At 42.0% G+C, this 26,516-nt stretch overlaps 1 protein-coding gene and 1 pseudogene across 1 annotated transcript in view; one reads left to right on the forward strand and one right to left on the reverse strand.

Annotated features, from left to right (window-relative positions):
• The window catches only part of LOC126455959 (protein NDNF), a 396,783-nt gene that overhangs the window by 286,870 nt on the left and 83,397 nt on the right, over window positions 1-26,516 (forward strand). The window contains exons 3-4 of the mRNA XM_050091715.1: window positions 17,739-17,854; window positions 25,469-25,715. Of these exons, the coding sequence (XP_049947672.1) occupies window positions 17,739-17,854; window positions 25,469-25,715 (363 nt within the window). The remainder of the gene's footprint in view (window positions 1-17,738; window positions 17,855-25,468; window positions 25,716-26,516) is intronic.
• Window positions 7,927-8,044, reverse strand: LOC126459061 (5S ribosomal RNA; annotated as a pseudogene).

Raw genomic sequence — 26,516 nt, forward strand, 5'->3', positions numbered from 1 at the left:
CTCTGTCGAAACCGGTCATTGAGGAAACAAAAATATTTCAATGCACAATCTTGGCTGCAAAAATTCTTATTAACCTCATAAACGCCACCACATCAACTATCTCGATTGTTTTGTCTTACAACTGTTGCTTTATATAACTGTTATTTGCATTTCAATCAATGAGTCGATAGCGGCAGTAATGACGGAGACAGACGACCAACAATAGGAGTAATTGAAATAGATAAAAATATAAATTAGTAAACATTTTTTGACACTGTGGAGGAGAAAGGAGACTTGCATGGTTCATGCACAAGCCAGGAAGCAGAATGAACCATAAACACGTCAGTAGTTGAACATATATAAAAAATTGGTTTCCACAGGGATCCTTCTGCATCCCTTTGTGCTAGTATACCGTCATAGAATTCCGCTTAGCAGGTTGGGGAGGAGGAGGAGGAGGAGGCGTAAAACCGAGACGAGAAGCAACTAACCTTCGCGATTTCTAAAGTGAGAAATTCCAGATCTAGTTGTACCCTAAATGAATGATTTAGTGGAGGTGGTTTGGAGAAAATTTATACTGACCATCGAGATTTAATCAGGCCCATGACTCACTTCAAATGTCGGGATGAATAAGATTTTACTATGGAAAGGAACATGGAAGCTAGTATTTGAAATCCTGACGACGATGGGGCCTTCAGAGGATAGTGAATTCAAAATGAACGCCACATCACCGACTACACTGCAGATTCTTCATTTTTGCTGTTTTTATTTACTGATAAAGAATACATGCGTCTCCCAAGTGCAAATAATATACAATCTGTATCGTCTGAGATGGGAGAGATAAATCTAGAAACCAGTCGTATCAACTCAGTAAAGATTTATGAAACATCTAAGCTACAACTATGTGACATTAGCTGAATCAGAAGACGTTCTACAACGAATGCTGAAAAGCTGATAAAAGTAGCTTAGGTGTACTATAATAATCATTACAGAAATTACTGCTGTGGCATTTAAAGAAAGTTAATACTATTGGGGATAATTACTTGCAGCGGAGCTGTAGAACAGTGCATAAAAATCGTGTATCCTGGTTGTCTGTTACGTACACATACAGTGATAATATTTTTAGAAATAATTCGGTGTTTGTGCAGTTAAACCAAGGGGGACTTCGAAAACAGCACACAGGAGAAAACGTTTAAAGGCTATGAAGTAATGGCTGTGCAGTCACTGGTTTTTCATCTGTATGCTGAAAACTAAGAACACCACCAGAAGAATAGAGCGCGATCCCTAGAAGTGTCGAGTAGAAACGTACTGCTGGTTATAAATAGAAATGAGGCTATCAGATAAAAACTAAATATTGTTAACTTGGATAAGTGAAAAGAATGGACGGAACTAGACTATCAACCACAAGCTGAGCTACAAGCCACGATACGAGAAAGAAATTATGCATGGACAGAGATTTTTTAGTGCAGAATGAATCCTTGGCGATGACGAGTACGACAATGATGATGGTGAAGCGCCTAACGATGTGTCGATATCATGAATGTTTCTTAGAATCGTTCAGAGACATTCGTGACTACCTCACAATAAACTCTTTTAAGGAATATTCAGCCTCTATGTTATTGAATCGCTACAGGTAAGCGATTCGTTGTGCGGAAAACAGTCATTTCGGTGAAACTGTTAACAAACAGTAAATACTATGTCGTATTTGAGCTGACAAAGGAACATTAGAGGAGGCTGGAGTAATGATATTCGGCTGGTGTTAATGTTTATTTACTGACTACACAACAAGGAATGTGAGTACTTTTTAACGAAGGCATAATTATAACTCAAAATCTGTATTTTTGTTTATATTACACAGTGTAAGTTTTAGGAAAAAATACAAAATTTACATACAGCCTATAGTCACAAGCATACAATCAAAATAAAGTATATAATTTGCTTACATGAAATTTATTGACTTCCTAGTGCAAATCTCACATAAATATCCCTCAGGAGTGCACAAACGAGAGCACTTTGAATGTGCCCACAAACCGTAGTGTCAGCAGCGAGGGCACAGTTCGTCATCTATTCCTGTTGAATTAACACAAATGTCTTTTCCCTTTTCCGTTAGGCTTATGCAAGCTTCAGACATATCTTCACATCTTCTTCTTCTTCTTCTTCTTAGCTCAGAGACATATCTATGTCAGATTGAAAAACTGCCCTTCTCATTTTCTTTTTGCTGTTCCTCGTTTTCTCCATTTCTACCATCAAACCTCTCTTTACTCATCTTTTCATTCGATCTCTTTACCTTTTATTTTTTATCATTAGACTTCCGTTCTTTTTGTTCTTCTTTTCCTCTTTAGCCGGCCGCGGTGGTCTCGCGGTTAAGGCGCTCAGTCCAGAACCTCGCGACTGCTACGGTCGCAGGTTCGAATCCTGCCTCGGGCATGGATGTCTGTGATGTCCTTAGGTTAGTTAGGTTTAAGTAGTTCTAAGTTCTAGGGGACTGATGACCACAGATGTTAAGTCCCATAGTGCTCAGAGCCATTCGAACCATTTTTTCCTCTTTACTTCAAGCTTGCTTTTCTATGACGTCCAGGTCAAGGTCTCTGAACATTGTTAGCTCTTGGTTGAATTACAGGGGTGTGCTGAACACGAACATCAGGCCGTATAGGCCTAGTGATACTTGCAAATTATCAACCACCATCACTTCTTTGTTGACGTCTTTGTAGTAGTCATCACCTGAAAGATCTGCCACAGAAACGTCATCACAGAATGTTATGGAGTCCATATTCTTTTGAAGGATGCGTTCTACCAAGTAGTCTTCATCTGCGTAAATATCCGGCGTTAATGCATGAATCGCAGTGTTTTTGAAGCAATCGTAGTAACTGCATGAACGTTACTAGGAAGTTGGCAGTAAGTAGTATTTGTTGTCAGAGGTGATCATATCATTTACGAACGTTGGATGATCTCGCAATAAACAAAGATAACATAGCAGCATATGACAGCTGAACAAAGTGGTTAGAATTGCTTGTAATGAGATTGAGACAGACGCTGTCCGCTTGTGAAGTCTTCAACTACTGTCTATCAATGTGAATGGTGTCGCTGAAGGAGGCGGCTTGCTACCTCTGTTCTCCAGCTATGAAGACCTCCGGGAGACTGTCGACTACTGCCACAGGCCCCTGCTCTTTCTGTCTATCAGAGGTTGATCCTAAAAAATGGTTCGTTATTTTGGGGACGCGCCAGCCTCAATGTCTTTGACTGGATATTTCGTCTCTCGGGGTTACGACACGCCTTAGTCGGCTGGACAGTTTCCCTATGCAACACAAGTGCAAAACCCAAGTTTCATAAACAGGCCACGGACTCGCGTAGAGTTCGGTTTAGGACTGACTCATCAACGAAGTCATAGGCAACAAGGAAATTTCAACAGTCTCGTCGTTCACTGTCGATCTTTGACAGTTTCTTGCTCCATAATCAACACACGGCTTATACCAATTTTTTTACTGCAACAAAACCAAGATATTTGAAGATACATTCTTGTGACCAGACCTTTCTCAAATAGATTTTTCGAATACTCTGATCTTATTGGTTTAGATAAAAATAACTGTTCATGGAAATTGTGAAAATTCTTAATAACTGAAGAATGAGAACTGAACTAAAATCTTCAAACTGGAAATCTCGTTGTAGTAAAATCACCTTGAATTAAATTAGGCATTTGGATCTAACTATTACGTGCGTTGATCCATATAACGACTTTTTTTTTTAAGCGACGAGTTAAATAATTTACGATTGTGCCACAGATCGCATTCACAGTCTAAACCAGTCGTGAAGAAACATAGACCTGCGATCTAGACGGACACTTAACTTTTGGGTAAAATATTTCGTGACCGTTACCTTGTTAGATTCACATACGTTGCGTTTCCCCAACATGATATGAAAGCTTTTCTTGTTGATGACACTTCAGCGACATATTTGTTAGTGACGTTGTTTACTTATTCGAGAAGCTTCTCTCAACCTCACTTTCTCGCTCAGAAGAATCCAAGATGCTCACTCTTAAATCTGGATCACCGCTGCAGTAGCTTCGCTGTGAATATGTATAGCCAGTCAATAAAGCTGAGGTTTCCGTCGTCTCCGACAGACATGTCATTGTTTACTCCGCATATGCGTTACATTTTAATTTTCTACCGCAGTTACATTTCTGTCAGTAGTTATTTATATATCCAGACACATTAAGGTTCCTTTTTCCTAAATATTAACGTGTTCCCCCTACACGAAAGTAAGTTAGGTGCTTGAGAAGCGAGAATATCCACGGAGAGCGTGTCTAGAAATAATGAATGGAAGTAGTTGTTGACGGAGACACTGATAAAAAGAAGAATTTCGTCGGCAAGAACTGATCGTTTATTGAATAAAAATTTTTAATATAAAAAACTCCCTACACCGCAGTTTACATTATACAGTTGAAACATGGTGACTAGTTTCGATTGCTTTCAACAATAATCTTCAAATACATGAACAAGCAGAGGAAAAATAGGCTAAGAAAATTTTGTACAGTAAAGTAGAATATAAAAAATGTGTAAAAGCTAAACAAAATATGTAAGGAGAGCCAACTCCAACAGTAAAAAGTAACATATAACAAATCCACTAATATTGTCATATAGGTAATATGTTGCTGTGTTTAAGATCCCCTACCGTTCAGATTGTACAAATGGGCTGAATATACATTGAAAAATGTCGTCATAAGAACAACCATTCAATGACAGGCATTCGTATTATGGGCCAATAAGACCATAACAGTACGCTGTTAAAAGCATCATAGAAACCAAGACAGGCTATAAGTCTGCCAGAGCAATTCAAGACAAAAGAATCTAAGAAGGCTTGTATCCATATCCAAGTAATTGTAATACTATAAAAATAACAAGGGAATGAATTTAAAATTACAAGACAGGAAGTTGTGTTACAGACAGATACTACGTAATTTTCAAATGACAAAAAACATCAGATTTCAGAGTAACGCTAAAAATAAGAACAGCATACCACAATCTAGCAAGATGATGGTAATGAAGAACGAAACGACCAATAGTTAAGTTAAAAATCATGTCAAATACCCATTGCATGCAACTGTACAGTATATATTATAGTGATACAAATTGTAACAAGAATTTCGGCTGTTCCAAGCTGTAAGCAATAAACAAAGCTGACCTAATAATTTTATAAATGAAGATATATGATCAATAGGCATAAAAACAGAGAGAGAAATAGCATATCATGGCTTACAAAGGAATGGTCCGTTATCGCGTATAAAATAGTCATCGTTGTATGTTGTATGTGAACCGGGGACCTAGAAACGACGGAGAGGCTCCGTCCCAACCACAGCCGCTGTGGTCCACAACCCCACGACGACCACCGTAGTGCACTTCACCCCTCCGCCGCCCCACACAGAACCCACGGTTATTATGCGGTTCGGTCCCCCCGGTGGATTCCCCCCTCCCCCCCCCCCCCCCCCCCCGGGAACGTCTCACACCAGACGAGTAGTAGAATAATAGTGGTGTACGCGTATGTGGAGAACTTGATTACGCAGCAATCGCTGATATAGTTGCTGAGGCGGAACAGGGGGAACCAGCCCGCATTCGCCGAGGCAGATGGAAAACCGCCTAAAAACCATCTACAGACTGGCTGGCTCACCGGACCTCGACCCAAGTCTGCCGGGCGGATTCGCGCCGGGGACCAGGTGCTCCTTCCCACTCCGGAAAGCTGTGCGTTTGACAGCTATGCTAACCGGGCGAGCATAGTCATCGTTACAAAATGTTGATAAGTTGAAGATTAAAAGTAAAATGCCACAAGCTCAATCATCATGGCAAGACACGTTAAAAGTGAATATTATGCAAGGGCTCATGTGGCCAACTGAAGTGACCAACAAAGCCGACAGGTGGCGTGAAAGCGCTTGCGTTTACAAAGATTGACACAAATAAGTAGTAAACTTTAACGTACGTGAAATTTTTATTCAAAATAACATGGTAATGACTGACAATTTGAAGGTAATGTTTAATTTATACCTGATGAAATATCTCGAAGTACTAATTATAAAAATTATTTAATAGACTGAAAAACCAGCCCCAGTTGCAACTTGGACTGGCTTTTCGTTCTACTGATTAAGAGAAGTTGCTCCAGCATGCTGGAATTTCGTAAAAAAATATTTATTCTGGTACGAAAAAAAGGCTGCTATAAGATTTTGAATGAATAGGATAAGCTTTTCGGTAGTTTCAATGAAAATTTACAGAGATTATAGTCGTTAACAGAGTTGAATTCTACCAAAACGACGGTGCTGTAGTTTTTGTACACTACGTAAATGACATTGTAAATGGTAGCGTCGGTACGAAAAGAAACGCGAATGAACGTGTGAAAGAAACTGGGAACCGACGGAGTTTCTTTGTTTTTGTTCGTTTTACATTTTGCATGTAATTAGAACCGCACATCGTTCAGTGTTAGTCCATTACATTTTACGTCCTTAAAAAATATAAACTGAATTTTATAACTAAGAACAATTAGTTGATTGCATAACTTCTGTGCTTTTACCTGTATGTAAACAAAACAATTAAATTTGGTATAAGTACAGTTTACATGCACAAACACAAAAAATCTATACAGTTATTGTTGTTTCTTGTACTCAACATATCGTTCTTCGTCATAATCAAAGACAAGAGTTTCCTGTTATTATTGATAAATGTGAAAGTTGTTTGTAAATAACGGAAACATATTTCATTTCTCTTTTTAACTTTACCTTTTTTGAGGAAATTTTCTAGCGTTATATGATAAATCTGTATTGTTTTTTATGTTTTTTTACTACAACGTTCCTCTGTTTTATGCAACAAAACAACAGCTTTCGAACAAAATCGGAATTAAACATTGACAAATTCAGTTCTGCTATAAATACTGTTTATATTTCAATATCAGACAGGAAAATTACGTAGACTATAAACATTCCATAGGATAGGCGGCCCTTTATATATCCTCACAAAGTCACTAGACTGTTCACCGGTGCCGGCCGGAGAGGCCGCGCGGTTCTAGGCGCTACAGTCTGGAGCCGAGCGACCGCTACGGTCGCAGGTTCGAATCTTGCCTCGGGCATGGATGTGTGTGATGTCCTTAGGTTAGTTAGGTTTAATTAGTTCGAAGTTCTAGGCGACTGATGACCTCAGAAGTTAAGTCGCATAGTGCTCAGAGCCATTTGAACCATTTGAACGGTTCACCGGTTCCCGTTTCTAGGCTAATCTAGTGTGACACCGATCGCATACGCAACAAAGAGATCGACATTAGGTAACGCTCGAAAGGTACACAATGCACCTAACGTTCAGGTAACGTGGTTACTACCTTAACTGACCATGACTGTTAGGAAATCTACGATGGTCTACGCTTATATTTGATAGTCTAAGGTAGTCTACGGTAATTTTACAACCAAAGTGGTTGTTAATCTGCGATCGAACAGCTCCCGACAGGGGCTGAGAGTGCGCTGCCGTCAACCTACCTGCAGTTCTGAAAGCAGAACTTCTCTTGCTTCACGTGAGGTGGCACCCATCACATCATCTATCATCTTATCGTGACGAATTTTTTCACCATTCATTGTAAAATCTGTAGGAAGAATAACATATTCCTGCTATTGTAACTATATGACAATGTGGTTACTTTACCTTTCGTATATACTTATATTTTATTGATGATTACTCAATCACTGGTGGTCTTTTATGGTTAATAAACTAAAAAACTAAACTCCACCCGAACAGGTCAAGAAGGCACAACGGCACCGACCGGCCGCCGTGTCACCCTCAGCCCACAAGGGTCACCTGTGTGAGTGTGGAGGGGCATGTGGTCAGCATGCCGTTCTCCCTGCCGTATGTCAGTTTCCGAGACCGGAGCCGCTACTTCTCAATCAAGTAACTCCTCAGTTCGCCTCAAATGGACTGAATGCACCCCGCTTGCCAACAGCGCTCGGCAGATCGGATGGTCACCCACCCAAGTGCCAACCCAGCCCGACAGCGCTTAACTTCGGTGATCTGACGGGAACCGGTGTTACCACTGCGACAAGGGCGTTGGCCTTTCATAGTGAATCCCTTGTTGTATTTCATTAGGTATAAATCAAACATAACTTTCATTTTTATAAACTAGCCGTCTGAAGTGCCGCGCAGGTAGACGGTGACATCGCAGGGCGCCGTGCTTTTTTGTCATCACAGAGGAAGTCTGAAGGCCCCTTTGAGCCCAATTTCATTCTTCTGCCCCTCAAAGGGGATAAATGACGGGGTTTAAAAAAAGTGACCCTTCAGTTCTTTTGCGCAGTGTATATCCTCTGCAAGGGTAGTATAGCGTATGGCAGAGGGTATATCCATTTTCTGTCCTACTCCATTCGTGTTTTGAGCAAGGAAAAAATCACTGTCTGTCTCTTTGTGAAGCCTAATCTCACTTACGTTATTTATGTGGCGTGATGTGCGATGGTTCTTCAAATACGGGGTACCTAAAGGTATCCGACAGTGTTTCGCGAGAATTATGTTGTCTGCCTTCCAGGTATTCCAATTTATGTTGCTCGACCACTTCTGTTGCACTTTCGTGTGAGCTGTACCGACGAGTTAAAACCCTAGCAATGCATCTATGAATTCGTTCGGTGTGATGAGATGACCGTAAAAGATTCGGAGTAGATTTAAATAGTACTGGTTTGGACGGAACTATGAAACATTTTCCAGTTAAATAGACTGAGTGGCTAAATGGAAAATGTAGATATTACTAAATCGACAGTATCCATTACGATGCCGCATTTTTAAGTTTCTAATCCGATCGCAAGGATTAAAGCTGAGCTACTCGGTAACAATTGCTGAGTAACAACAGGTCTCAGTAATGAAACATATTGTTTTGAAAGTCAGTGTTAATACTATGAGTGAATAAAGTGACGTACCGGGCCTGTGACAGTCACAAGGTGCTCTGTAAGGAGTGGCCTTTTTACTTTCGTGTAATTAATGGACGTACGCGAAAAGGAACTTCTTGAATACTAGCATTATCACCTTTTTCTTAATGTCCTTCACAGATGTGACCTGAATGGTGTAAATAAGCGGTAGATTTTTTAAAGAAATCGTCAGCGTGGTAAGGACTGTGCCTCTTAAATGTCTCTAATCTGATCGATTATGGTGATTTTTCAGGACGACGTAACATACTGCAGACATACATCACGCTTCCAGTAGACGGGGCTTTGAGTCAGTAAATATTTCTCCTCCAGGAGGAGTATTTTAGGAACTCGTAGTCCTGAAACGAGAGTAATGGCAGGGACAGAGCAAAGATAGGGATAGAATATTGCTCGCGATCCTTATGCATGCTATTGGTCAGTTATTTTCGTACAAGGAAAAGTAGACGGTATTCCCCAGCCACCATCACTTACAAGTAATTTAGCAAACACGGTAATAGGCACAGTTTTAAAACTGTAGTTATAGAAGAATGTCTTTGCTTGTATCTGCTGATATGAACCTGCTATCAGAACAGACGCGTCCATAAATGTCATAAATAGTCCTTTTCTGTGGAGACAATACAGACGAATGCACAGAAGTTCAAATATGTAGACTGTGACGTACACAAGTACTTCGCTACAAAGCGTAAGGTGAAAAGAAGTCTCTTCAATATGTTCAAAACGCGTGTTCCAGTTTTTAAATCAGCTAAGCATTATCAATAAATACTAAGTATGCATTGGAACAAATATAATTATTGCGAAATGAGATCTGTCTGCCCGTAGGCTGTGGATGGCATATGACTGTCAATTTAATAATAAAAGCGAGTGTGTCTCGTATTACATTCCATTACAGAGTTGTACTTGTTGTACTGTAATGACCGCCTTCGCAAGTCACGAAGCACGGCATCTGCTAGAGCGCATTATCTGCTGCATTTTGATTCTGTGAACAGACAGAAGGAACTGTGTTTCACATGATCATTATTTGTGGAATCCTTATTGATTCCTTCAAGAAGATTTTCAGTCTCTAGAGAGTCATAATACGCGAGTATGAAATTTGAGGGAGGATGGGAAAGTAAAGCGCAATAATTTTTTTCTCCCTGCTGCTGCAGCTGGAATGTTGAAATTTCACGATGATATAGTTTCAAGTTTGTGCTGCAGAGGGTATTTTGTTTTCATGTGCAGCTCTAGCGAGAGAAGCCTGAACTACAAAACAAATGTGTCGCGTATGTTACTATCGTCAACTTGTAAAGAGCAGCGAAGTGTAATTCGATATTTGTGGGCCCAAGAGCATAAACCGAATGAAATTCGTAAGGATGTACGTGGCATGTATGATTGCGCTGTATGGATCGTAGAAATGTCTTCAGCTGGTGCATTCTTCCAAGAGGGCCGGGTGAACGTTAGTCATCCCCCAGCTGTAGGAGGCCGGTAACAGCTGCAGAGCCATCGAGGCAGCAATTTTGAACTACTGGCGTGTGCAACTGCAAACCTTATTGCAGCAGTTGAGCATTTCCTGAGGTGCGGTGTACGATCTTCTTCATGACACGTTCAAATATCGTAAATTTAGTGCTCTTTGGCGGCCTAAGAACCTGACAGACAACCACAAGAGCCAACGAATGGCGAACGATGACAACCTTGGGTTATTTAACGCGATATGCCGCAGAAGGGCGTGACTTTCCGAAAGGAATCGTCATTGATGATGAGTCGTGGCCGTACCACTACACATCCGAAATCAAGTAGGCTCCTATGAAGTGAAACCACGCTGATTCCGCAGAACAAAGAAAAAATTCAGAGTGACTCAGTCTGCTAAGGAAGTGCGAGTGACAGGCTTCTGGGATATGCGTGGTGTGTTACTGGCGCAATTTGCTGAACAGGGGAATGCTACAGCCTAGATTAAAACTAAGTTGCGTCTTGCCCTTAGTGACAAACGCCACAGCAGTAATGCTGACGGTGGAATTTTCTCATTTTGAGAAGACCGAAGGAGCGATCAGTTTTACTTGCTAGAAACATTCAGCAGGGAAGATCGCACAAATATTCCTTTATTGAAAACAAACGGTTTCGACAGACTTTGCTGTCATCCTTAAGACTTCAAAAGTCTTTTCTAATGAAACATGTTCATTTTACGTTGGACTTCATGCCAAGTTGTCATGTGGATAAAAATCAGCATATTATAAAATGTTTGTCATACATGAAATATTTAAAAACATAAAGCAGTTTCGTCAGATTTCCATGTCCATCCATATATCGCTCACACATGCTTGTTTCATCACAAAAACACAGCACACAGTAGTATATCTGTTTACTTAAGCTGTGGATTTTTAATGTTTAGAATATGTCCAGGTTATGTAAACAGATGTCGCTACTGTCTACTGTGTTTTTAGATGTAACAAGCATCTGTGCGCGATGCATGTATAGACATGACCGTTTGAACAAGCTGCTTTATGTTTTTAAATATTTTTGTTATAAAAACCTTTTATAATGTGCTGATTTTTATCCACATGACAACTTCGCCGTTATTTCAAGCACTGTTGCTTGTCTGTTAGCACTGACAACTCTACGCAAATGCCGTTGCTCTCGGTCATTAAATGAAGGCAGTCGGCTAATGCGTTGTCCTTGGTGACAGATAATGACCAGATAATGCCTGAAATTTGCTGCTCTCGGCACACTATTGACACTTTGGATCCAGGAATGTTGAATTCCCGAACGATTTCTGAAATACAATGTCCCACGCGGCTAGCTCCAACCACCATTCCGCATTCAGTCTTCTAATTTCGGTCGTGAGACCATAATTACGTCGACATCTTTTGACGTGAATCACCTGAGTACAAATGACAGCTCTGCCAATGCACTGCCTTTGTACACGTTGTGTGCGGGACACTACCGCCGTCTATGGATGTGCATATCGTAGTCTCATGAACTACGTCATCTCAGTGTATTTTTTGGCGGATGTTGGCGAGAAAAAAATTAGAAAAGGTGTAAAATTAAGTGTAAAGACTGTTTAAACTTCCTATGTGCCCTCATTCTCAAATACTGGATGAATGAAGTTTGGGTAATTTGTACACCATGGGTTAGCTGCCTTAGGACATATTCAAAGTTTGTATATTTAATACTTGCTCAGTGTGTCAGACGTTTAATGATTAGATTATGACGGCATATTTAATTTTTAAATTCGGTCAGTAATTACGCAAAACACTGGAAATCAAATTTTTGTGCCCCTGGAAGCTGTTAGAGAGGCAACGTGCAATTGGGATTTGGTGACCCTTTTAGTCGTTTACTGGTAAACATGTATTAACAAAACAACAGTGCAACGAGAATCACGTAACACTATCCAAGTTAGTGGTGAAACAAACAACTTTTGATAAATGAACTATATGAATAACGCTCCAACACGACTTCATTTGAATTCCCAGTTTTGAGTATAATATTCTGTGGGAAACTTTGTAAAATCTATTTACGCAATTATGATAGAATGTTGTAATTCGAGGAAAGTGTGAAGAATATGACAGATTACATTATTTCAAAACGTGGTCATGATCGGTCCATACGCTTTTTAGCCTGAGGATTATGAAGTGATTTCAGCAGACGAAAATTCAGGCTGGGCACAGGTAAACCGCCAGAGCTGCCGCAAAACGGATTGAACCAAAACCAATGGTTTACGGTATTTTCCTATTCGAAGATGCGAATAGGAGAGTTTTGGAGAAGCTGCGGATGAGATCAGCAGTTTTCTTACCCGCACAGACTTTTAGCTGGGATGGTAGAAGACCACTTCTTTTCCACATGCACCTGCATTCAACTCAAAAATGGAAAACAAGAGAGTAAAGCGTACAGTAAAAGATGCAGAAGAGCACATTGTTCCACATTCTCTACACAGAATCTTATAGATATGCACCGGACATTAAATCTGTACTACCAGAAGTGAGCGTGTTAGGTGTTTCCGGCATAATTTCAACTTTAAATGGACACGGTTGCTCTATCACAAATTTTTTGAGGAAGCTGTATTGCGCACGTCTAATAGAAGATCAGATTCGTTCTGTCAGAGGATTCCGATTTCAGTGGCTTTACACCAGTGTTTTCTGCACTTCATATATCTTCCGGTTGTCAACTGCTGGTTTCTCTACAGAAAATAGTGTACTGAAAACCAGTCTTTGAAAGACAGTAATATGGACCTTCTTAAGCTTATGATGCCTTTGGTAGAGTTTCTTTTGGTCTGCCAAGACAGAAAGAGGAAGGCGGAACAGAGCGCGACACAGTTAGATGAGTTAGGCTCCTCAAAAAAGATGAAAACTTACAAACCTGATCCAAAACGGGTACGACCACCGGACCACAGTGGCTAACGTTTTGTCACGACTAGCATGTCAATAGGAGCACTGAAGTAACAGGACAGAAAATAATTCTATTTAATTCCCCGTTTTCTTAAAATCAGTGCCGGCCGCGGTGGTCTAGCGGTTAAGGCGCTAAGTCCGGAACCGCGCGACTGCTACGGTCGCAGGTTCGAATCCTGCCTCGGGCATGGATGTGTGTGATGTCCTTGGGTTAGTTAGGTTTAAGTAGTTCTAAGTTCTAGGGGACTGATGACCACAGATGTTAAGTACCATAGTGCTCAGAGCCATTTGAACCATCTTAAAATCAGTCTGCAAACTGGAAAATGGTGAAGTCTGGGCAGCCATTTGTCGAGTTTACGTTATTATTGATTCCGTATTCCGTAAAGTGGGATAACATTTTCAATAGCTTCGTGTCTTCTGTATACCTTGAGGTATAAGGGAAGGGAAGAGTAGAATTTCATATGGCTGTACTCCCACAGCACTGCTTGCTTAGTTTACAACGCTCAGTTTTGCCATCATAAAGTCAATGCATCGTTTCAAGAGATTCCATCTCCATTTGGCCTTTTAGTTTAAGGTTCTCAGTAATTTCTCTACATCGATTAATGTGAATGCCACAACACTTCCTTTGAAGAAGTAAAGAAGTTCTGATTTCCATCTGTATACTACCTGAGCATGTCCAATGTCTCAGCGATTCGTAGTCTACATTGTTTTCCTTTCCCTTTGCAAGAAATTTCGTCGAACAAGACTTTCTAGAAATTTTATAGGCATCACACATGTCATGACACACTTCCATTGATGCGTTCTGTTCTCTTCGTGCACTGTTTCTGGATACATTACGTGCTGAACTATACTTTTCTTTCTTCTTGCTCTTTCGTTATATCGTCTAAGGATACAGAATAGTCCTGACAGGAGACTGAAAACCTCTGCCGAGCCATGGACGTGCGTGGATAGTCCAGTGGGCTAAGAGAAATGCTTGCGAAGGATCAGGCTGTAGGTTCCAGACCCAGATCAACAGGCAATTTTCTCATGGCTTACATTGCATTAAAAAATCAAATATCTGCATTCGTGCTCATAAATTAAGGATAATGCTGATACATGGTGAAACAACGCTCTGGTGGGCGGTTTGCGTGTTTAATCACGTTGGGGTATGACCATGCGGTGCATTTGACCTGCGGTCGTCGCACGGTGGCGCTGGCAGCAGTCCACATACGCAGAGATGTGTTGGTGCATGTCAGAGTACGGTGCAGCCAGTACGTGTGCAGACGTTTTCAGAAGTGCTAGTGGTGACTGTGTGTTGAAAATGGCTTGTACGGGCCCTCCGTGTGCCACAAAGTGCGATCTCAAGATTATGGCAACGATGCCAGCAGTCAGGAAACGTGTCCAGGCGCAACAGTACGGGACGTCCACAGTGTACAACACCACAAGAAGACTGATATCTCACCATCAGTGCCCGCAGACGGCCACGGAGTACTGCAGGTAGCCTTGCTCGGGACCTTACCGCAGCCACTGGAACAGTTGTCTTCAGACACACAGTCTACAGACGACTGAACAGACATGGTTTATTCGCCCGGAGACCTGCAAGGTGCATTCCACTGACCCCTGGTCACAGGAGAGCCCGTAAAGCCTGATGTCAAGAACACAGTACATGATCATTGGAACAGTGGTCCCAGGTTATGTTCACAGACGAGTCCAGGTATAGTCTGAACAGTGATTCTTGCCGGGTTTTCATCTGGTGTGAACCAGGAACCAGATACCAACTCCTTAATGTCCTTGAAAGGGACCTGTATGGAGGTCGTGGTTTGATGGTGTGGCGTGGGATTATGATTGGTGCACTTACACCCCTGCATGTCTTTGACAAAGGAACTGTAACAGGTCAGGTGCATCGGGACGTCATTTTGCACCAGAATGTCCGCCTTTTCAGGAGTGCAATGGGTCCCACCTTCCTCCTGATGGATGATAACGCACGGCCCCACTGAGCTGTCATTCTGGAGGAGTACCTTGAAACAGAAGATATCACGTAAATGGAGTGGCCTGCCTGTTCTCCAGACCTAAACCCTATCGAGCACGTCTGGGATGCTCTCGGTCGACGTATCGATGCACGTCCTCAAACCCCTAGCGCACTTCAGGAGCTCCGACAGGCACTGGTGCAAGAATGGGAAGCTATACCCCAGCAGCTGCTCGACCACCTGATCCGGAGTATGCCAGCCCGTTGTGCGGCCTGTGTACGTGAGCATGGCGATCATATCCCATATTGATGTCGGGGTACATGCGCAGGGAACAGTGGCGTTTTGTAGCACATGTGTTTCGGGACGGTTTTCTCAACTTCTCACCAATACCGTGGACGTGCAGATCTGTGTCGTGTGTGTTCCCTATGTGCCTATGCTATTATCACCAGTTTTGTGTAGTGCCACGTTGTGTGGCATCACATTCTGCAGTTATCATTAATTTATGAGCCTGAGTGTAGGTATCCAGGACTCTAGCTAAGACAACTGAAACATGTTGATTTATAAAATACAAACCATTTCCTTTTAGCATTCACATTCTTCAAATGTGCGAGATGTATATACAGGGTGTTTCAAAAATGACCGGTATATTTGAAACGGCAATAAAAACTAAACGAGCAGCGATAGATATACACCTTTTGTTGCAATATGCTTGGGACAACAGTACATTTTCAGGCAGACAAACTTTCGAAATTACAGTAGTTACAATTTTCAACAACAGATGGCGCTGCGGTCTGGGAAACTCTATAGTACGATATTTTCCACATATCCACCATGCTTAGCAATAATATGGCGTAGTCTCTGAATGAAATTATCCGAAACCTTTGACAACGTGTCTGGCGGAATGGCTTCACATGCAGATGAGATGTACTGCTTCAGCTGTTCAATTGTTTCTCGATTCTGGCGGTACACCTGGTCTTTCAAGTGTCTCCACAGAAAGAAGTCACAGGGGTTCATGTCTGGCGAATAGGGAGGCTAATCCACGCCGCCTCCTGTATGTTTCGGATAGCCCAAAGCAATCACACGATCATCGAAATATTCATTCAGGAAATTAAAGACGTCGGCCGTGCGATGTGGCCGGGCACCATCTTGCATAAACCACGAGGTGTTCGCAGTGTCGTCTAAGGCAGTTTGTACCGCCACAAATTCACGAAGAATGTCCAGATAGCGTGATGCAGTAATCGTTTCGGATCTGAAAAATGGGCCAATGATTCCTTTGGAAGAAATGGCGGCCCAGACCAGTACTTTTTGAGGATGCAGGGACGATGGGACTGCAACATGGGGCTTTTCGGTTCCCCATATGCGCCAGTTCTGTTTATTGACGAAGCCGTCCAGGTAAAAATAAGCTTCGTCAGTAAACCAAATGCTGCCCACATGCATATCGCCGTCATCAATCCTGTGCACTATATCGTTTGCGAATGTCTCTCGTGCAGCAATGGTAGCGGCGCTGAGGGGTTGCCGCGTTTGAATTTTGTATGGATAGAGGTGTAAACTCTGGCGCATGAGACGATACGTGGACGTTGGCGTCATTTGGACCGCAGCTGCAACACGGCGAACGGAAACCCGAGGCCGCTGTTGGATCACCTGCTGCACTAGCTGCGCGTTGCCCTCTGTGGTTGCTGTACGCTGTCGCCCTACCTTTCCAGCACGTTCATCCGTCACGTTCCCAGTCCACTGAAATTTTTCAAACAGATCCTTTATTGTATCGCTTTTCGGTCCTTTGGTTACATTAAACCTCCGTTGAAAACTTCGTCTTGTTGCAACAACACTGTGTTCTAGGCGGTGGAATTCCAACACCAGAAAAATCCTCTGTTCTAAGGAATAAACCATGTTGTCTGCAGCACACTTGCACGTTGTGAACAGCACACGCTTACAGCAGAAAGACGACGTACAGAATGGCGCACCCACAGACTGCGTTGTCTTCTATATCTTTCACATCACTTGCAGCGCCATCTGTTGTTGAAAATTGTAACTACTGTAATTTCGAAAGTTTGTCCGCCTGAAAATGTACTGTTGTCCCAAGCATATTGCAACAAACGGTGTATTTCTATCGCTGCTCGTTTAGTTTTTATTGCCGTTTCAAATATACCGGTCATTTTTGAAACACCCTGTATATGTAACGTTGTGTCAAAGCACAAGTAGTAGTTTCACTAGCGTTATCATTTCTACATAGAGCGCTAATGAACATGCAAATAGGTATAACACACTAATTAAATACACATGTCCATGAATGCAACATACTTGCTTAATTTAAGCTGTATTTGGACATAATTTTTTGGTCGTAGACATTTGGGATGTCTTGTAGTAGTGGTCAGTCAACGCCTCTGCAGTCCATCAATCCTGATAGCGTAACATCATGAAGGTGTCCTGATGGTCACATTCACAAACCGTACAGGCACCTATATATTTCAGTGAATGTATTTGAGAAACGCACTACCGCCAAACGCTGGTGCTGTGAGTAACTAGTTTCCTTGCCCTCAGGTTCTTCCTGGTGAAGAAGAAGCGTGAGGGCCCACTGTCCATCACGGTGACGCCGTGCACCTCCAGCCTCCTCTGGTCGGTGGGCTACCGCAACGTCAGCAATGACACCGAAATGGGTAAGTGACTGGCGTCGTCATACTGTCAGAGCAAAATCAAAGTTCAGATTCGTTCACAAATCCTCAATAAAAATTTTTTGTTATGTGACAAAAATTTCGACCACCGTTGTAACTGGCCTTCATCACTGCGATGTATTTGCTATTGGGCAATATACAGCTCTTGACCTTCAGTGCTACCCAAAATTAATATCTTGCAATTCTAGGCAACAGAAACGTAAATAAAGAATCCTAGCAATAAATAGCATCAGTCACTCTTCTCCCCAATGGCGACATCTGCTCAAAAATCAAGTTCTGTAATGCTGAACTCAATTGGTGGTGGGATCGAATATCAGTTTCAAGATGATTCTCATAATGTGTAATAAACCTTTTATTCCTTGAATGGTTCAAGATATCGAAACGAGGTTCCAGCAAACGATGGTAATCCGGGTGGCACGTAATTTTCTGGTTTGTGTGAAGCAGACACAGTCTAAATGGGATAATATACTGTCACGTTACTTTCACAGTTCGTTAAGTCACATTGATTCATTTTCTGCCGGTATTTAGTGTTTATTTTAGTGAGAACACTGGAACTGTGTGCTTGGAGAGGTAACCTTGTGCCACCGATGCTGGGGTAGTGTGTCACTGGAAACGTTTCTACGGCCTCTGTTGTCGGCAGAAAACAGTCTGTGAATCTCATTAGGTGAAGAGCGACTCCTCTGCCGATACGGGTACATTTCGCGCAAGTCGTATGGTGACCCTCTCTGTGATCAGTGAACGCCTTAGATTCTGTACAATCTCCAGAGAATGACTTACTTTGCCAGTTCTGCAAGCATCTTAGAGCAATATACCACGGTACCATCTGACCAATGTGGGAGTATAAGTTTCATTTGTCAGTTGCATTTGCTCTGAAATTTGGTTTCTACACAGAGGAATGAACGAAATTAAGCTGCATCAATGGGGAGAGCTGAAAATTTATGCCAGTGTCTCCTGCTTAAGTTAGAGATGCTCTGATCACTAAGCCATCTGGACAGAGTAACCGTAACAACTGCACGAAATCTCCCAGCACGCCCAGTTTCTTAACTAGTCTCCGCCCATTATCCTCATTACCTGCAGCGTTTCACCGATTCCCATAGGAGATCGAGAGTGTTGTGCATCTACACTGAAGGAATCATTGGCCAGTCTCGCCTAGATTGTATATGAGGTGTCTATTCTTTCGGACATGTTCGTGCAGCTGTGATGACTGCTCTGTGTGGATGTCTTAATGGTCTGAGCATCTACCTATTAAGCGGGTTCGAACACCGGCGTGGCATACATTTTCAACTTTCCCATTTACATAAATTAATGCCTACTACGCAGCAAAATGTCGTTCATTCCTTCGTGTCTTGATTTATGATGGCTACAGGACCAAAACATTGTCTATTCTTTCGGACATACCCAGAAGGATAGACATCGTATTCATGACTTATATCTACGCCACTGTAGACAGTGTTCTTGGCACGTAAGCCTGACCAGTTATGGAGCCACTGCATTCGCCCAGTACCAACTTTGTGTTCAATATGTGAAGCTTGTACACAAAAAGAGGGAAGTTACATGTGCTTTCCAACGCTTTTTCGTAACAATTATCGCCCATGACATCGGCAACAGCATAGAGTCGTTCCCTCTGGGTATATTTTTTCGAAGTGGTGTGTTGGAAAAGACCAAGTAGATTGAAGGAATCGATAGCCGGCTACCATCTAGAGAGATAATTTTGAAGGATCGCGCCATAGAAACCGTCTGGTGCTGTTCGGCACACTTTGCTGTTCTTGAGGAACTGTAAGTTCTCACCACGCAGTACTGAGATCCATATTCCGAGCAACTCGCTTAATAGTGTGTTTCTAACACACAACTTCCTTCTCCCCTTTCCCGTCGCCCTCCCCCCCCCCCCCTCCCTTTTCCTCTCCATCCACAGATCCCGACACCAGTTCCCCCTCTCTCCTTGTTCCTCCATAGCCACCCCCGTCCCATCCCCACCTCTTACCAGTCCTCAGTCCTCTTCATCATCACTCTCCTATCTCCCTCTAAGCCTCTCCCCCCCCCCCCCCACCCCCGGTTGTCATCCGCAATCTACCGTGCCACGGCAGGTCTTTCTCACGTTTTAGTGAAAGTTCATGGTGCTCCGTTTTTAATGGCCTATGTATCATCTGTCGTGTTCAGTGTTTTTCAAGTGTTATTTTAAGTGTTTAGTGTTCTTCAGGTGTTTCACAAATGTTTTTAATTTTACTGTCTGTCCATATTTTTATCATTTTTTTAAAATAATTCATGAAGACAGTATTATACATTTATCTTTCTCCCGCTCACATCACTTTTTTGAATAATTTTAAATTCATAGCATATATTCCTCCTTGTTTTTTGTCTTTGCATCTAAGTTAGTTCTACAGGTTGAAGAGCAGGTTATTAATACCACTTACAGCCCACCCGCCCTCCACCACCATCCGCACACGTGGGGCGGGGGAGGGGGCAGGGCGGTTAATAAGCAAAAAACAAGTCGCCAAGAAACAAACAGCATACCGATTTCGAAACAGGAAATATTACACATTTTGACTGCTTACAGCACCCTATTTTCACATGGTGGCAGAAAGTGGAAGTATTATTTTTTTCAGCTTACTCTCCGAGCGCACCAATTATTAATGAGCATACCTACAATTTTTCAGTGTCCTGCGATAACGCTCGAAACATCCTGAGTTTAATTATAATCACGCAGTATTAATTATGGCCATGCTACGTACAGAACTGAGTTCAGGGTATGCTGATACGCTAGCTCCATACTAAACAGTCATATAGAACCACACACTCGTAGAAATATCGTGCCCAAAGACTGGAAAGTTAAACAAGTCACACCAATACCCAAGAAAGATAACAGGAGTAATGCGCTCAATTATAGACACATATCACTAAAGTTGATTAGCAGTAGGATTTTGAAACATATCCTGTGCTCGAACATTATGAATTACCTGGAAGAAAACGATTTATTCGCTAATAGCCAATACCGATTCAAAAAAATATCTGTCTTGTGAAATACAACCCGCTCTTCATTCTCTCGAAGCAATGAATGCAACCAACAGGGGGGCGTCAAATTGATCCATATTTTTAGATTTCCAGAAGTCTTTGAAACTGTTCCTCACAAGCGACTTCTAATTAAATTGCGTATTTAGGGAGTATCGTTTCAGTTGTGTGACTGGACTCGTGATTTCCTGTCAGGAAGGTGACAGTTCGTAATTGACGGAAAATCATCGAGTAAAAGAGAAGTAATATCTAGAGTTCCCAAGTAAGTTTTATAAGCCCCCTATTGTTTCCGATCTACATAAACGATTTAGGAGACAATCGGAACAGTCCTCTTAGATTTTGCACATGATGCTAACATTTACGGTCACGTAAAGTCATCAGATGATCAAAATTAATGCAAAATAATTTAGATGACTGTATGTTTAAAAACTGGCAAATGATTCTAAATCATGAAAAGTGTCAACTCAGCCACATGAGCACTGACAAGAATCCTCTAAATTTCAGTTACACAATTAATGACACAACTCTGAAGATTGTAAGCTCTGTTGAATACTTAGGGCTTACAATTACGAATAACTTAAATTGGAACGATCATTAAAGGAAACAGCAAATTTACTGCCACCAGTCACTGCTTATTTATCTCCACGATGCGTTTCAAAGGTTTAAACCTCCATCATCAGGTGGACTTAAATTTGTTAGTATGAAATAAATATATATATATATATATATATATATATATATATATATATGTGTGTGTGTGTGTGTGTGTGTGTGTGTGTGTGTGTGTGTGTGTGGTGTTGCGATTTTTTGGAGGAACTTTGGATTGGATTGGATTGTTTTGGGGAAGAGACCAATCAGCGAGGTCATCGGTCTCATCGGGTTAGGGAAGGATGGGGAAGGATGTCGGCCGTGCCCTTTTAAAGGAACCATCCTGGCGTTTGCCTGGAGCGATTTAGGTAAATCACAGAAAACCTAAATCAGGATGGCCGGACGCGGGATTCAACCGTCGTCCTCCCGAATGCGAGTCCAGTGTGCTAACCACTGCGCCACCTCGCTCGGTGGAGGAACTTGCGGCACTGTCTAGTGGAGAAACAAAACAGTATTTCAGAACATGTTTTGGGTTTCTTTCGATAAAAAACTAAACGTATATCTAACGGTAAAAATAAAATAAGTAAATTAAAGTACCTCCAGTGACCACAGGTTCCTTTCACTGCCGTAACACATCAAATGTATACTGTCATATTTCGTAAACAAACATGCGTCTGAAAAATATTAAGCACAAGGGTCATATAGCAGAAGAGGAACATTATACCAAAGTACAAAGAATATACATCGTAACAACATCGTTACGGTGTAAGTTTTAAAGGCCTTAGGAGATCTTTGTTTTGAGGTGTTGAATACATGTGTTGGAATAGATATTTCAGGTGGTATATGTCCGATTTTCTCAAGTTAATATAGCTTAAACTTTGTATTCGTTTATATAATCAGCTTACAAGCTGCAAACTTTAATCACAATAATTATGTTGGCTACAGTGGTAAAATTACACATAAATAACAGGTTTGGTTGGGATTCAGAGAAATGAGTGAAAGGCTGGAGGCAGAGGGAGAGAAAGAGAAAGAGCAAGCGAGAGGGAGAGAGAGGGTGGAAGGAGTGATTGGATGAGAGCAAACTTTCCAAAGCACTGGGTTCTTTAAGATTATATCTGTTACATGTAATAATTGCCTAAAGCTTGGGGTAGTAAATTTGGTTAATGCTTTAAAATATGCAGATGGGTGTACAGGTTGGGCCATTGGTTGATGTACATATAGTTTCAAGCTGACAGGGGATACAAGCTGTTAGTGTGATGGTATATTTGTAAATGAGGTGAATCCCTTGCATATTTGGGGGATATCATGGCAACATAATTGATTATTGTAAATATGTAGGTTTGTTTGTGTGTGTGTGTGTGTGTGTGTGTGTGTGTGTGTGTGTGTGTGTGTGTGTGTGTGTGTGTGTGCGTCTGTGTTTGAGTGTGTTTTTGTGTGTGTTTGTGTGTGTGGTGTACGCGCACATCGCAAATCTAGTAACGTAGGCAGTTGTTGAAAACAGAGATGATGCTATTATAAATATTGTCATGTTTGTCATTTAAGATGGATTCTGGTTGTTTTGTTTGGTGTATGTATATCTGCAGTGTTTCAAGGATGTCTAGTTTTGTTGCCATTAGGTTGTATGTGTAGGATGCTGATACTTGTGTTGTGAACATGGTATTTTGTTTCATGCAGGTGGGTGGCTGTTGCTGATTGCGGTATTTTTTGTTTTTTAGTACTGAACTGTATTATTTGAATTTAATCTCAAATGATCTTCCTGTTTGGCTTATGTAGAAGCATTCATTGTGCAAACATTCAATTTTGTACGCACCTGTGTGATGAAGTAGGTTTCGTGTGTTGATAGTGTGAGGTAACGTCTGTCCAATTTTGTTGTCTATGGAAAAGGTTACGTTTAAGCATTTTCGTTTGAAGACATTGGCAGTCTGATATGAAATATTACCTAAAAAGGGGATTGTATGGAAGATGTTTTTTCCTTTTCGTTTTTTGTGATATGATTGCTTTGCCATTATTGAGTGTCTTAGGCTGTCACCTAAGGAACTGTTATAACCATTTGCAATAGCTGTTTGTTTTATTATTTCAATCTCTTGTTCACATTTGTCTTCAGAGAGTGATAGTTGGATATCTCTGTTGATCATGTACCGGAAGGCTGTCATTTTGTGGTCTGTGTGGTTGAAAGAGGAGCTGTGGTTTGTAGTATACTTTCGATAAATTTCAAACTGGTGTCTGCTATTCTTTAGTCTAATGCTAAGGTCTAAAAAATTTATACTGTCACCTGTCTGGTGTTCAACTGTGACGTTTATGTTTTCATTGGAGTTATTGAATAATTGGTTCAACTCACTGGTGTCATCTTTTGTGCCATTGACTAAAATGATGTTATCATCTACATATCTGCAGCCCTAGATGATATTTTTTAGGAGGTGGTGACTAGAATTCAGGATTTTGTCTCCTAAATTACTTATAAATATTTCAGCTAGCAATCCGAAAAGGTTTGAGCCAACTGCGAGGCCATCTGCTTCTTTGAATATTTTATTGTTAAATTTAAAATAGTTGTGTGAAAGTGTGAATTCGAGCAGGTCCATTAGTGCAGTAATGTCAGTTGAATGGATTTTTTTGTGATTTTGTAGGCTGGCATTAATTACCTGTAGTGTGGGATCTATTGGCAGAGAGGAATAAAGATTTTGTATGTCAAATGAAGCAAATGTGGATCCATCAGGAACTTCTACGCTTTTGACATGTTGTGTAAATTCTGCTGTGTTTTAAGTGTCCGCTCATTATTGATTGTGTATGCTTCTTTGAGAATTTTGAAGAGCATTTTATTGAGTTTGAATGTAGGGCTGTTCCTGCAGTTCACTATAGGCCTGACGGGATAATGTTCTGCTACATGATCCTTGCACCAAATGGTGTCCAGACGCCATAGATGTTTACAAAATATGACAGTATACATGTGACATGTTACGACAGTTAAAGGAGCCTGTGGCACTGTAGATAGTGTAATTTAGTTATTTTATTTTTACCTTTAGATATACGTTTAGTTTTTTGCCAGAAGAAACCAAGAATCATGTCCTAAAATAGTATTTTATTTCTCCACAACACAGTGCCATAAGTTTTTTCCAAAAAATCGTGACACGTAAAAACACACACACATTTCATACTAACAAATGTAAGTTCACAGGTGATGGAGGTTTAAACCTTTGAAACGCGTCGTGGAGATAAATAAACAGTGACTGGTGACAGTAAATTTGTTGCTTGTTCTAATGTCAATAACAGTCACAGTAAAGCACAACCTAAAATTTTCGCATTTAAAATTGAAACTATCGCACAGATAATGTGGGAGAAGCAAAACAAAGTGTGATTTACTGGCGGAAAATATAACAATTCTGCTAAAGAGACTGCTTGCGCTATGGTTGTCCGCCTTCTTCTGGAGTACCGCTGTGCAGTGTGGTGTGCACATCAGGTAGATTGACGGAGGGCAGTTCGTTTTGTATTATCGCGGAATAGGGGAGACAGTGCCACAGATATCATATTCTAATTGGGGTTGCCGCAGGACCTGCTCGTGAAATTTCATCATTTTTCTCCTCAGAGAGTGAAAATATTTTGTTGGCCCCTGCCTATGTAGGGACAAACGATCGCCTTAATAAAATAAGAAAAATCGGAACTCGCACGGATAGATTTAAGTGTTCGATTTTCCCGCGCGCTTTTCGAGACTGGAGCGGTAGAGAAATGCCCCTGAAGCTGGTTCAAGGAACCCCCTGACAGGTACTTAATTGTGAGTTGCACAGTAATTATGTAGCTGTAGATGTACAGTGCCCTCGAGCTCCAACAAGACATTCAGTACGGTAGCTGATGGGAGTAGCAGAATAAAAAGAAGTCCTCAAATTCAATACGAAGATAGCTGCTCGGAGCACTCAGTAGTGGGCCAAGCATTGGCTGCCGTGACGGTCCCTTCATTTGATGGCTCTTTCCCCGCACAAGCTTCGGTGACGCCAGCCGTGGTGTTGTCGGCAGGCGACCCCGAGCCGGAGCAGTCGCTGGGCGAGTACCGCGGCCGGCAGCTGCGCACGCTGCAGGTGCGGCCCGCGGCGCCCGGCCTGTACACGGTGCGCGTGGCGCCGCTCGAGGGCCAGTCGTACGTGATGCTGTACGCGACGCAGCAGCCGGGCGGGCCCGGGCCGCTCTCCGTGCGCCATAAGCCGCGCCTCAAGCTGCAGCGGCGCCAGCGCCGCAAGGGACTCACCGTGCGCTGGGAGCCCAGGTAAGCCGCCACCTGCTGCCGGTCTCAGTCCTGCCGCCACTCACAAGGGACCCTCCCCATCGCACCCCCCTCAGATTTAGTTATAAGTTGGCACAGTGGATAGGCCTTGAAAAACCGAACACAGATCAATCGAGAAAACAGGAACAATCTGTGTGGAACTATGAAAAAAATAAGCAAAATATACAAACTGAGTAGTTCATGTGCAAGATAGGCAACATCAAGGACACTCTGAGCTCAGGAGCGCCGTGGTCCCGTGGTTAGCATGAGCAGCTGCGGAATGAGAGGTCCTTGGTTCAAGTCTTCCCTCGAGTGAAAAATTTAATTTTTTATTTTCAGACAATTATTATCTGTCCGTCCGATGCGATCACTTTTTTGGGAGTGATTATCACATCCACAAGAAAACCTAAATCGGGCAAGGTAGAAGAATCTTTTTACCCATTCGCCAAGTGTACAAGTTAGGTGGGTCGACAACATATTCCTGTCATGTGACGCACATGCGGTCAACAGTGTCGTATAGAATGTATCAGACGTGTTTTCCTGTGGGGGAATCGGTTAACCTATGACCTTGCGATCAAATGTTTTCGGTTCCCATTGGAGAGCCACGTCCTTTCGTCTACTAAGGGCACGGTTTCGCGGTGCGGTCGCAAAACACAGACACTAAACTTATTACAGTGAACAGAGACGTCAATGAACGAACGGACAGATCATAACTTTGCGAAAATAAAGAAAGTATACTTCTCACTCGAGGGAAAGCTTGAACGAAGGACCTCTCGTTCCGCAGCTGCTCACGCTAACCACGGG

This window comes from Schistocerca serialis, chromosome 2, assembly GCF_023864345.2.
Source record: "Schistocerca serialis cubense isolate TAMUIC-IGC-003099 chromosome 2, iqSchSeri2.2, whole genome shotgun sequence".
Lineage (NCBI taxonomy): Eukaryota > Metazoa > Arthropoda > Insecta > Orthoptera > Acrididae > Schistocerca > Schistocerca serialis.